The sequence below is a fragment of the Euprymna scolopes genome, chromosome 28 (genome assembly GCF_053919585.1).
Source record: "Euprymna scolopes isolate OS-2025 chromosome 28, ASM5391958v1, whole genome shotgun sequence".
In the NCBI taxonomy this organism is placed as follows: Eukaryota; Metazoa; Mollusca; class Cephalopoda; order Sepiida; family Sepiolidae; genus Euprymna; species Euprymna scolopes.
This window is the reverse complement of record NC_136509.1, coordinates 59,282,468-59,294,820: the sequence shown is the minus strand read 5'-3', so window position 1 is coordinate 59,294,820 and position 12,353 is coordinate 59,282,468. Positions and strand designations below refer to the sequence as shown.

At 36.8% G+C, this 12,353-nt stretch overlaps 1 protein-coding gene across 2 annotated transcripts in view; it reads left to right on the top strand.

The window, feature by feature from the left end:
- LOC145249667 (RUN domain-containing protein 1-like) overlaps nucleotides 1-12,353 on the top strand; it is a 480,843-nt gene that overhangs the window by 262,978 nt on the left and 205,512 nt on the right. For both annotated transcript variants that reach the window (XM_080111452.1, XM_080111453.1), the window contains exon 10: nucleotides 12,258-12,338. In XM_080111452.1, the coding sequence (XP_079967578.1) occupies nucleotides 12,258-12,338 (81 nt within the window). The remainder of the gene's footprint in view (nucleotides 1-12,257; nucleotides 12,339-12,353) is intronic.

Genomic DNA, 12,353 nt, shown 5'->3' with positions numbered 1-12,353 from the left:
GGTTGTCCTTGATGGTCGTACATCTAAACAATATGATATAAATGCGGGAGTGCCTCGGGGGTCTATCCTTGGACCTCTATTATTCCTAATATTCATAAATGATCTCCCTGCAAAATTGTCTGTGAGATGAGTATATATGCTGATTACATCATGCTCTATAACAGACACGACAGGAAAACAAATGAACACATATCTAAAGAAATGGCAGAAACACTAGAGAACAACCTCCAATCTGTAGTGGAATGGGGACAAAAATGGATGGTCACATTCAATGCTGCCAAGACTAAACTTGTTTCCTTCAATAATTACAAGAAACCTTCTCTACCACCAATAGCAATGGCCAAAGACTCTTTATCTGAAAGTACATCTTTTAAACTCCTCGGCTTAACGTTCACAGGAAATATGAGTTGAAGAAATTATATTGAGAGCATTGCCAAGACCGCTGCAAAAAAGGTAGGTTCTCTCTACCGTGCTAGAAACCTACTAATGCCCGAAAGTATCCTGTACTTCTATAAGGTTACCATTCACCCATGTATGGAGTATTGTTGTCATATTTGGGCTGGTGCATTTGCTACTAGTCTCTCACTCCTAGATAAGGTTCGAAAAAGAGTCGCCAACCTGATAGGTCCTGAACTGTCATCTAAGCTTCAGCCTGTGTCTCATCAATGAAATGTAGCATCCCTCTGCCTTTTCTACAAGTACTTTAACGGTGAATGCTCTGACGAACTGCAAGCACTTGTACCCCCTTGGCGTAAATACTCCCCGACAAACCCAACAAGCAGCAAAATCCCACCCCTTCACAGTTGAGATCCCTAGATGTAAGAGAGCCTTCTACTCCAGTAGTTTCTTCCCCAGAACTGCTAGACTTTGGAATTCCCTTCTGGGTTCCAGCTTCCCCAACTGTACTGACATGCAGAAGTTCAAGTGTAATATGAACCGACATCTTGCTGCCAAACTCCCTACATAGTACCACTGTAACTTATGTCCTTGATAGTAGCCCACTACGTCAAAGTGGCAATGTGCCTTGTTTGGGGTGAAAATGTAATAAAAAAATTAAAAAAAAAAATCTTACCCCTAAGATCGCCATGGGCATGGAATATGTGCCTACATTAAAGATGGCGTTCCATGTGGAAGGGACATCTCCAAAGAAGACCCTACATTGTCCTATATGTGATTTTGGATTACGCTTGCTCACACCACTGCATTTATATTTACCCTCTATTGCCTTCCATAACAGTGGAGTTACTATCTTTAAGAGCATATCTGAAAAAATTGACTACATTCTGTCTGTTAATTTTTATTTTTATTTCGGACTATTAAAAATTAACATATAATGCTCATCTCAAAAAATGAATTCCAATTAAGGAATAATATATATACATACATTCTGTCTGCTCATCCTTCGGCTAACATTCACTTCTGCGGAGACTTCAGTGTTCACAATGTGAAATGGTTAACCCACTCAAACAAGACAGATGATGAGGGGAGGTTTTGTCATGATTTCTCTATTGCTTATGACCTAATTCAGATTGTTCACGAACCCACCCATGTGTTTGACACTGATAGTCGGTATGCAAATCTCTTAGACCTTTTTCTCGCAATTTTCCCTGAGCTATGTTCGTCTTCCATTCTATCCCTGCTAGGATCTTCTGACCACTCGGTTTTCTCTATTAAGATAAAAACAAAATGTAATAAGTCCTCTGACAGACTTCTCCATCATACAGTATATTGATACTCTATGGCTGATTAGGATAGCTTTCAAACATTTATATCAGATCTACCTCTTCGTTCCATGTTTAAAAAGGATGTGTCCTCCATAGTATCAGACCTGACAGAATAGTAAGTATAGACCGCTTCATACTCTCTAAAATATTTCAGCAAAAACCTATCAGCAAGTTGTGGTTCTCTCCAGAATGTGCTGCTGCCGGTGCGCACAGAAATCACTATTCCCATTGCTTCCATCATAATAGATGTACTGAGACTAAAGCCACCTTCAGGACTGCCAGCAACCACTGTAAATAAGTAATAAAGAATGCAAGACAGTTGTATGCTCAGTCCGTCAAGTCCAAGATAGCTGAGCAGCAGCTTGGTTCCCACCAATTATGGGAAATAACAAACAGGGTCCTGAATAGAAGTGTGTGCTCTATCTCAACCATCATCAATGAACTTGAGGTAATCTCATCAGCATCAGAAAAAGCCAAACTCTTTGCCAAAAACTTTGCAGCTAATTCTACTCTATGCGATCAGAGCTGCCAACCCCCGTATTTCCTCCTGTGTCTGAAAACACACTATGCAACTTACAACCTGCAGCAATCTGTGCATGGTGTTGCCAAACTAATCAAAATCCTTGATTCCAGTAAAGCAACCAGTGCTATTATAGAGCTCAAAAAGCTTCAACCAGAACTAGCGCCCATACTTACAAAGTTATTTAAACATTGTCTTAAGGAGAAACGCTTCCCAACACCCTGGAAAACCTCATCATTATGTCCTGTATTTAAAAATTCAGGTGATCACTTATCTCTCTCTCAATACAGACCAATCAGTCTCTTGTGCATCATGAGTAAGTTGCTAGAATCTGTGTTAAATAGAGTAGTCAACCACCTCAGCAAAAATAACCTCAACAGTGACATGCAACATGGCTTCTGTTCTGCTAGATCTACAACAGATGTGCTAACAGTTATATCTCATATGATTAGCAAATCTCATGAGAGAAGCTTCCTTTCTGGGGCAATTGCTCTAGACATATCTAAGGCCTTTGATAGGGTATGGCATAAAGGTCTACTTCATAAGATCTTCAGCTATCGTATAGCTGGAAATGTCTTCTCAATTATTAAATCATTTTTCTTTGATAGGTTTATAAGGGTAGTAGTTGATAGGCAGAAATCATAAGCTCATATTATTAATGCTGGAGTCCCTCAGGGGTACATCCTGGGCCCAACCCTCTTTCTGATCTTCATCAATGATCTTCCAAATTACAACCTTAGATCATGCACAGGAGCTGCTAGAAGCAGCTTATCTTCCATGACTGTTCAAAATAGACTTCATAACCTAGTGGGGGATGCCCTTTTCGCTTCCCTGCATCTTCTTTCCCACAGAAGAGACATTGTAAGCTTGTCTCTGCTTTATCATTGTTTTCATGGCAAGTGTTCGTCTGAGCTCCAATCTATTGTCTCCCCTATCCTGACTTTCATGAAAAACACTTGTCTAGCTGAAACCACTATCAATAATTTCCTCCACTCTTTATCTGTGCCTAAATATACATTCCATGAACAAAGCTCCTTTCTTTTGCCTGTGGAACTCCATTTTCCTGCTTTCCTACTGACTAGGATATGGTTGTCTTCAAGTTTAACGTGAAGAAATTCTTGATGAGCCATCCCCTTAAGTAATTCAATTTACCAAATTTTACTTATTAAAGATGACTATAACATGTTCCACTTGACCACCGTACAATCATTCTATTTAACCCTTATCTTCAAGTGGCCTCCAGGCCTTGATAAGTGGTGACTCCTTTGTAAAAAAATAAAAAAATAAAAATAAATCATGGAAGCATTCAACAGAAATGCTTATGCTTCACTTTTGAGTTATTTCATCAATGCTTATTTTTATCTTTTATTTTTTTATTTGGACATGCCTTACCTTCAGTAATCCTTGTGTACTTTCTTTCTACCTCTTCTATATCCAATCTTCGAAGTTTGCTTAATCTTGCCTCAAAATAACATATCCTTCTTATCTCTTATAGCGAAATAATTATTAAAATATAATTAATACATTTACGTTTAAGTTTACACAAGTGTCCGAGTTACTAAACATTGTTCATAATCAACTAATATACAAGATGTTCTTTTTTGTTTATAAAGTTAATTCTATTATCTTCTTCACTTATCAAGTGTGCCTTTCGAGTGATTCTCCGAGATGCTGTCTTTGAAAATTAGGGAAAGAATTATTGCAAGAATGTCTATAAAACAGCATTTCAGCATAGAAATGGTAGAATAATAATTGAGTAATTTCTTGTGTTGTTTATTTGGTGAACTGACATGCCACCTGTAACCACCTGCAAAAAATTCATGCCTGCTCATTGCAATGTCAGCCAATCCCAATAAATCATGTGGTCTAGAATACAACTTATCACACTAACGATGTCTATGTTGGCATTACCTTGGACCACATCCATTCAAGGAACATATAAAAAGGGCACAAATGAAAGTTAGCTCCTGGAATATTATCTTACAAAAATTGATCAGGAATTACAGATATACATTGAGATATACTGACTCAACTTTATGCTATTCCTCTGTGGTGTATGCATGTTCCAGTATTGAAGAAAACCTGCCACTTGATCACTGGCTGAATCTCCTCCTGCAGATGTGAGATAAGAAGTTAACAGTTAAGTAGAGATCACAAAGGCTACAAGTGGTAGACACCATCTCTTCTATGGATGTGAACCAATAGCTCAATTGCTGAAGTCAAGAAGAAGCTTCCTCGGCAATATTAAACCCTTAACAATATTCCAGGAAGATATCAGCCTACAGCTGTGGACATGTGTAGGTCATTTGCGATCTCTACTTAAGGTCAAGGATAATGTGAATAACAAGTTGTCAAAAGGTATTTTCTGGGTTCTGTGAATGCAGACACATCTTATTTGGGAGGGGAACAAAAATGACACAAAATGTATTTGGAGTTATCTTTGTATTTAGAAAGAACAAAAAGTTGTTAAATTTCTATATTTTTAGCTTACCAACCCCTCGGCATTCACCTTTAATTTGTCAACTTTTATAGGTTTTTGGGTATGCTGAGAACGAATATTGCATTTATTTTTTGCGCAAACAAGTAGTTATCCATATTTGAAGACATTCAGTATCTGACATAATCACTATCGTTTCCACTGGCGACCATCTTGTTTCCAATTTTTCCAATTTAGGAAAAAAAAACACCAACAAAGAGCCAGATGGAGCCAGAAGGGCCAAAATATGGCCCCCCCAAAATTTTTCGGCTTCAAACACCCCCAGCCCTCCGGATATTTTCCCACTTCTCGATATTGAAATGGACAATCATTCTTTAACTGTCTTAATTACATTCATTTTTTTTCACTTAATTTCATCTATCTTCTGGAAACATGAGTCGCACGGATTGTGACAGTTGCCGAAATATGTATTTCAATACTATTGCGAAGTTTCTTCAACAGGAAGAAAAAAGTAGAAATATTATGCGACTGCATGGGGTCTTACCCACAAGTGTCACCTGCCCCAATTGTAAAGCAATGTGCTTTTATAGGGAGGAAGAATGCAGGTGGGGATGCAGAACTTATTCTGTGGAGCCGAAAAGAAAAAAAAGAAAATACTGCTCCTTCAGTGTTAGTGACGCGAAAGGAACATTCCTGGAGCAAACCAGGATGGAATGCTGGAAGATAATACTATTTATTAACCATTTTCTTAGCCACCTGTGGGATCACAAAACAGTGATGGAGAATTTACAAATTTCTAGCCGTTCTGCGGTTGATTGATGGTCGTTCCGTAGTGAGGTGTGCGAACATTGGGTGCAACACCAAAACGCGATAGGCGGCGAAGGCATCGAGGTGGAAATTGAAACGTTGATTGTTCGCAGAAAATATAACAGAGGAAGAAAACTGAGCCAAATTTGGCTTTTTGGAGGGATAGAAAGAGTTCCAAAACATAGTTTTGTGCTGGCTCTGACAGGACCATACGAACGAAGAAATGAGGAAACCTTACTCCTATTAATTACAAAATTTGTTTTGCCAGGTTCCATTATTTACAGTGACTCTTGGAAAGCCTACCATAATCTCGGCCAATACTACACACACAAAATGGTGTTATATCGCATATCCCTCCATATCTTCATGAATAAACCAGAAACCAGCAATGGCGACGCTAGGACAAATCTGTTCGTCAGTACAACGCAAATGAACACAATAAATACACATGACAACTTCAAATCCCATTTCTTTAGATACACACATCATTAGAATAACTCGTACCTTACTTCAACAAAGAAAACCGCCAGAGAAAGCCGCACAGCAAAAGAAAAAACCAAAATACAAAACACAAACATCACAGTAAACGCAACTCCATATAAACACCAATATATAATTCACAAAACATTGCAACCTCACAACACCAACTAGATTATATTCACAATTTTATTAGCTTTAAATCGATATAACACATGCGCACATACACCAAACAGACGGTTCACTACAACACATTAAAGCACGAAAAACAAACATAATCAAAAAGCAAACTCAAGCCAGTGATTAAGAAAATTTTCTTTGCTCCTTACTACGTCTGCTTCATGACTATAAAAATACCAGCCTTTTCGACAACAGACAGCTTGGTCCTAGCGTGGCGCGATGTGAACTCGCTCCATCTTCAACCAGCATCCGACCCCTCACCAGCAACATCAGATGCAGAGCTTACTATGCACAGCCAGCATCGCCCACCGCTATCATCCCACCCACAATCCTGATACAAGCCCCTTTCCTTCTTTGGCTGATACCAAATCATCACCTCTCACCAACCCCGCACTAAGCGACATCAGCTAACAAGGATCACCGCACAGGCTAAGCCACATTTCTGCCATCACCGTCCCGCACCCAACCAAACCCAACCAAACCCAAAGAAACTTTGATCGTTGACGAGTTTATCTCAACGCCCGGCCAGCCATCCTAACGACAACGCCTTAAATCTCTGATTTGGTGAGAAATAAAATATATATATATTTAATCTTCTCGGTCGTCTGTATATTTCTTGCAACCATACGCTTGTTTATTTCAATGGTAAACCATTCAAAAACATTTGTGGACCAGAAAGACCCTACTATACATACTCAAAATATCATCTCTGGCAAGTTATTAAAGAGTGGGTCAGGAGGCCTGGCATTTGGTCAGAGTATATGTAACCGTATCTGTCAAAATATTTGTTCATTCGAAGTGAAACAGACAAATCTCTACTTCTACACAAATTTTTAATTGAAGCAGCCAAGGAGATAAACAATTAACTATTTCTTTATTTCCTCTTTTCTTGTATTTTTTTTTCTCACCCGGTTCACTTTTTCAAAAGAAATCACACACTTTCATCATTAAACAATATGATATTTATGATAAAGAGAAAAGAAAGGTCAATGCTGATAATACACCAACACACAAGTTACCTTTAAACCCCCACTGGCGTGTTACTTACAGAAAAACGGTTAATTAAACTGCAGAAACACCTGTTAAAAACTTTACAAGTTCTATAATTGAATCTCCTCCTTTTAAAAAGCAAAAATGCTTAAGCCGCACAAAATGGCCGCTATTGAAAACTACTAAAAACAACATTGGATTATGAAGATGTCACTATCTTCAAAACTATTTGTAAGCCCCAATTTTGAATGTGATATTCGTTCATAACGCGAAAACCTTTAAAAATGGACATTTTAAAAGTAACTTGTGCGCGGCTGTATTAGCAACATTGACCGAAAAAAACTTTCACTTTCGTTTTTTGACATAAACCGTTTTTTTCTGTAAGAAAAAAAGGGGGGGGGGTATTATGAAAAATCACTTCATCCTCCAAAATTCCTTTAAAATGACCACTTTTCTAGGTTTTCGGAGGCGCTGAAAACGAAAATAATGTTTAAAAGTAGTTTCCAATATATGAAGAAATGTTAGTTTCAAAAACATGGGGGATCACTTTTCTATAATAATTTAACGTAAAATGAGAACCCACTGTGTTGCCACCATTTTTTTGGGGGGAGGACTCTTTCCACCCTTAAAAAATCCTTTAAAATTACCATTAACACCGCCCCCCCCCCCCGTCCCTCCACCGTCTTCCACCAAATGTAAACATAATTTTTGTGAAATATTAAACGGTTAATGGTTTGTTAATGTCGGCGTGTTACTTTTGGTTAATGTTGGCGTGTTACTTATGTTAAAACGGTTAATTAAACTGCAGAAGCACCTGTTAAAAAGCTATACAAGTTATATAATTGAGTATCCCTTCCAAAAAAAGAACGAAAAACATAAACCGGCAGCCCCCCCCCCCCAAAAAAAAGGTGGCCAGAAAGTGGGTACATTTCGTCATATCTTGGAAACTACATGTTTACTGGAATTTTAAACGTTAGTAGTATTTTACCTTAAATTGTGTTCATTGTACGTTGCCCCCCCCCAATGTGACCATAAAGTGGGTGCTAAATTTATGTTGAATTATTATAGAAAAGTGACCCCCCCCTCCTTTTTTGGCCACTAACATTTCTTCATATCTTGAAAACTACTCGTTTGCTGTAATTTTAAACATTATTTTCATTGTCAACGCCCCCGAAAACCTATAAAGATGGTAATTTTAAAGGACTTTTCGAGGGTAAAATGATTCTTCATATTTACCAATGTTTTACTTCTAAAGTTTAATTTTCATTTATTTTAATAAATGTTACTCTAAACACTTTTTCTTGTAAAAAAAAAAAAAAAGAAAGAAAAGGATATGTTTTCATGTTTGTTTGAGATAAAATGTTTTATTTTTCGTTAAAAAATTTAAAAAAAAATGTTCATTTTCCTTCAGTAAAACGTTTTCTTTCTAAAGTTTAATTTTAATTTATTTTGATGATAAATATTACTTAAACACTGTTTTAATTTGTGGTCTTGTGTTACATTCTTACCTTCCACTCAAGATTTCTTAGAATATCCCCCTCTCCAATAAACTTTCCTTTTTTTGCGTCAACGCTGGTGATGGGGGGGGTCCAGATACATGTAGCATATTTGACCTTTTCTGGCGTTTTTTTGTTATTAGAAAACAAGATGGCTGCCAGTAAAAATGATAGTGATTACGTTGGATACTGAATGTCTTCAAATACAGATAACTTTTGCGCAAAAAATAAGTGCGATATTGGTTTTCAACATACTTGAAAACCTATTAAAGTTGAAAAATTAAAGGTAAATGTTGAGGGGTCAGTAAACTAAAAATTTATGCTGGGGACGGGGGGAAGTAAGAGAGCCACAAAGATTATCAATTTAGGAGGGGAGACAAACACATGGAAGAGGAAGATAGCATATGATTATTAGAAGAAGGGAGAAGGAAAACATAGCGAAAAGCCATTGGAGTAGATATACTAATCATTGGAAGAGAGGGGAAAAATAAATTGTCAATAAAAGTGAAGTTTTTTAGACGATTACTTGGCAATTCACGGTGAATTTAATGCAAGTTACTGAGATTTGCAATCGAACTTCACCCCAAGGAACTTAGTAGAAACGTTAAACTGAAAACAAAAACTCTAGCTGTTCCAGAACATGTTTTTAAATCAGAAAGAAATATAACTATCCATTCTCTTTGTATACATATATATATATTTTTATATTGTCTTTTTTGTGTTTTGAAAGTGATTCAGTTTTTCACAGACATCAACAAACCAAACTTTTTCAGCAACAAAAGATTTCAGCCAAATGGTGACCTTTTATAAGAGAAGAAACCACTAGCAATGATCAGTAACTGAACAACCAGAGAATGCAAATACTGTTTTAATATTGCTAAAACCCATTGGTGTGAAAATTGTGTTGCCACATGGACTTAGGGACCTGTGCATCTTGCACACATCGGAGCTAAAACTGATGCTACACGCATGGTTCCAATGACTAGTGAATGCCTAAATACATGTAAAGGGTCTGAGACTAGACAATGTTACATTTGTGATCCCGCAGTTGAGGATCGCATTTACTTAGGAATAATAGGTCTGGTTCGGTTTCCTGTAATTGGACTTCAACCTCTGGAAGGCTGGAACGTAGACCCCTGATGTTGAAGAAGGAGACATGGTAGTGGCAGGGGGGGGGTCTACATTGGAAGTTGAATATCTGGGTTTAATTGTGTATTTTTTCTGTGAATTTTTCATGGAGTTTTGGGAATTGTGGAATAGGTCGGGCAGAGAGGGAAAGTAAGAGAAAAAGAAAAAAGAAATATATAAACAAAAAGGTACTCCTGCAGTATTTTACCCACCGATTTCACGATCTTAGCCGAGCGTTGACGAACGCTTTCGGCGTTAACGCCGACGAAAGCCGAGAATTCGGAGCTACGGTGCAAGAACGCTAAAAGTATGTGAATAGCAACAACATTACAAGGAAAAGATATTACACACACACACAACAAAATGGATAAAATTAATACAAAAAATTTGGATAAAATAAATCACAAACACTTACCGTAAGTTTTTTTAAAGTAAAATAAATTTATTTTGTTGAATATTTTTTTTTTTTGGTTCATTTTGTTTTCCGATAGCTTTTTTTTTGGGGGGGGGTAAGCAACAGTAATAAACACTTCAATGTTTTTTGTTTGTTTGTTTGTTTTTAACAAAACGTTATTAAACAGTAACAACAATGTTTTTTTTGTTTTTTTTTTCAGTAATGTTTGTAGGGGGGGGGGACAACAATTACTGTTTATCTGTAGAGGCAAAGTAGGGAGCAAAGGGTTTTCAGAGGATGTGGAAAGAAGCTCCTTCCCAACCGGGTAGCCTTCCGCGATTTGATTTATTATGGAGACAAAAGGGTTGATATTTATTTGCTGCCCACATCAGCAAAATGTGGCACAAGGCCGGAAAGTGGGAACCCCGCAGGCTCCCCTAAAGGAGGGGCACTCCTGCAATTTTAAAAATTGCCTGAGTAACCCCGTCGGCATTCCCCGGTCGGGGCGCCTCAGGCAGCAAGCAATAAACTTGCCCCACCGGAAAGCCCGGTGGCAAGGCCTGGGAGGGTGGACCTCCTAGGTATTACCCAGGCGGTGTACCTCAGTCCAACAGGTGCTGGGCCGGTTCCCGGCCCCTCACCTGTTGGGCTGAGTGTCAAGTGACGAATCCTTGACAATGGAGACAAAAGGGTTGTGTCCAAATTTTTGTCTCCACATAAATTCGCATAAATATGTTTCCAACAGCTCTCGGTTTTTTTTTTTATATCGCTAAATTAAATAGCTGAAATGAAAGGCTGTGTATTTTTACTTTGAACAATAAAATAACTGAAATGAAACGCTATGTGTGTAATTTCAATGAAAATTATTCGTCTGCTGCGCGTTCGTTTGAAGCGCCCTGATTGGCTGATAGAGTATTGTACCGCTCGCCATGTTCCGGCGTTTTCCGACGGATGTCGATCAACGCTCGGCTAAGATCGTGAAATCGGTGGGTAAAATACTGCAGGAGTACCAACAAAAAATTTCCGACATCTCTGGCGACTGTTCACGCAAAATACTGCCAACCTAGAATACAGCTTTTTTTTCTCCCTTTGTCAGAAAAATCACTCATTTAAAATGGAGACTGAGCGACAAATTAGGAGAAACAAGAGTAATGGGAGCTGCTGATAATGAATCCATTAAAAAAAAAATGATAATATTAAGTCATGTACTTAATATAAGTTCAATTGACGTGTTTAAGAGAAAGTATGGTGATAGATTCCTCTCTCATTAATTGAGAATAAATAGAATTGTCGAATCTACTATAGAACAATAAAATAAAAATATAAATTAAAAACTGTAATAAATTTAAATAATATTAACATTTGCCTATAATAAAACAGAGAATACATATTACAATTAAACAACTTATCTGCTAAAAGCTTCCATCTTCAATGCAAAACTATTAAACTATTAAAGATATTCTTCACTTTAGATTCAGTTTGGCGTTCCAAAAGTTTTAAATAAACCATTGAGAACGCTACTCTTGTTCTATGATTGCTTTGGTGAGGTTTTAAAGAATACGAGATACAGAAGGGCGTAAGACAGTTTCTCCAAATAAAACATAAACAATCTCTTTCCTCCCTCTAACTTTATCAAATGAATTACTCCACTAAAAACTTTTTTTTTTTACAAATTCTAATTCAATGACATTTCAGAAATCAGATACTGTTAATTTAACATTTGAAAAATATTTTTTGAGTAAATTTTATAAACTTAAACTTAAAAGATCATGCAGAATGTTCAATTTACATTTTGAAATAAAAAATAGTATGATTACTATTAATAGTGACTAAATTGAAATATAAGTGAATATTTTTCTAGATTAAAATCTATCTTAAATCAATTTTAGAACAAGTTTTCTAGTAAGATGAGGAGTTTTAAAATATCAAATAATGTTGACATTCCTTGATAATTATTTTATGGAGGAAAAATTAGTATTATTTGTATTTTATTTACTTTTATGTTTTAAGATTTAAAAAAAAAACCTAACTGAAGTTTCTTTAGTAATTTTTTTCCTATTTTTCTTTTGTTAACAAATATGGAACTGATTTGTTTTTCTTTCAGAATTTCCCATCGATAGACTTGAAAAATACCCAGTTTTCCTCCTCACATAAACTTGGTATTTCTGAAAATGACACAGACGAGGTAAGTTAATACTCC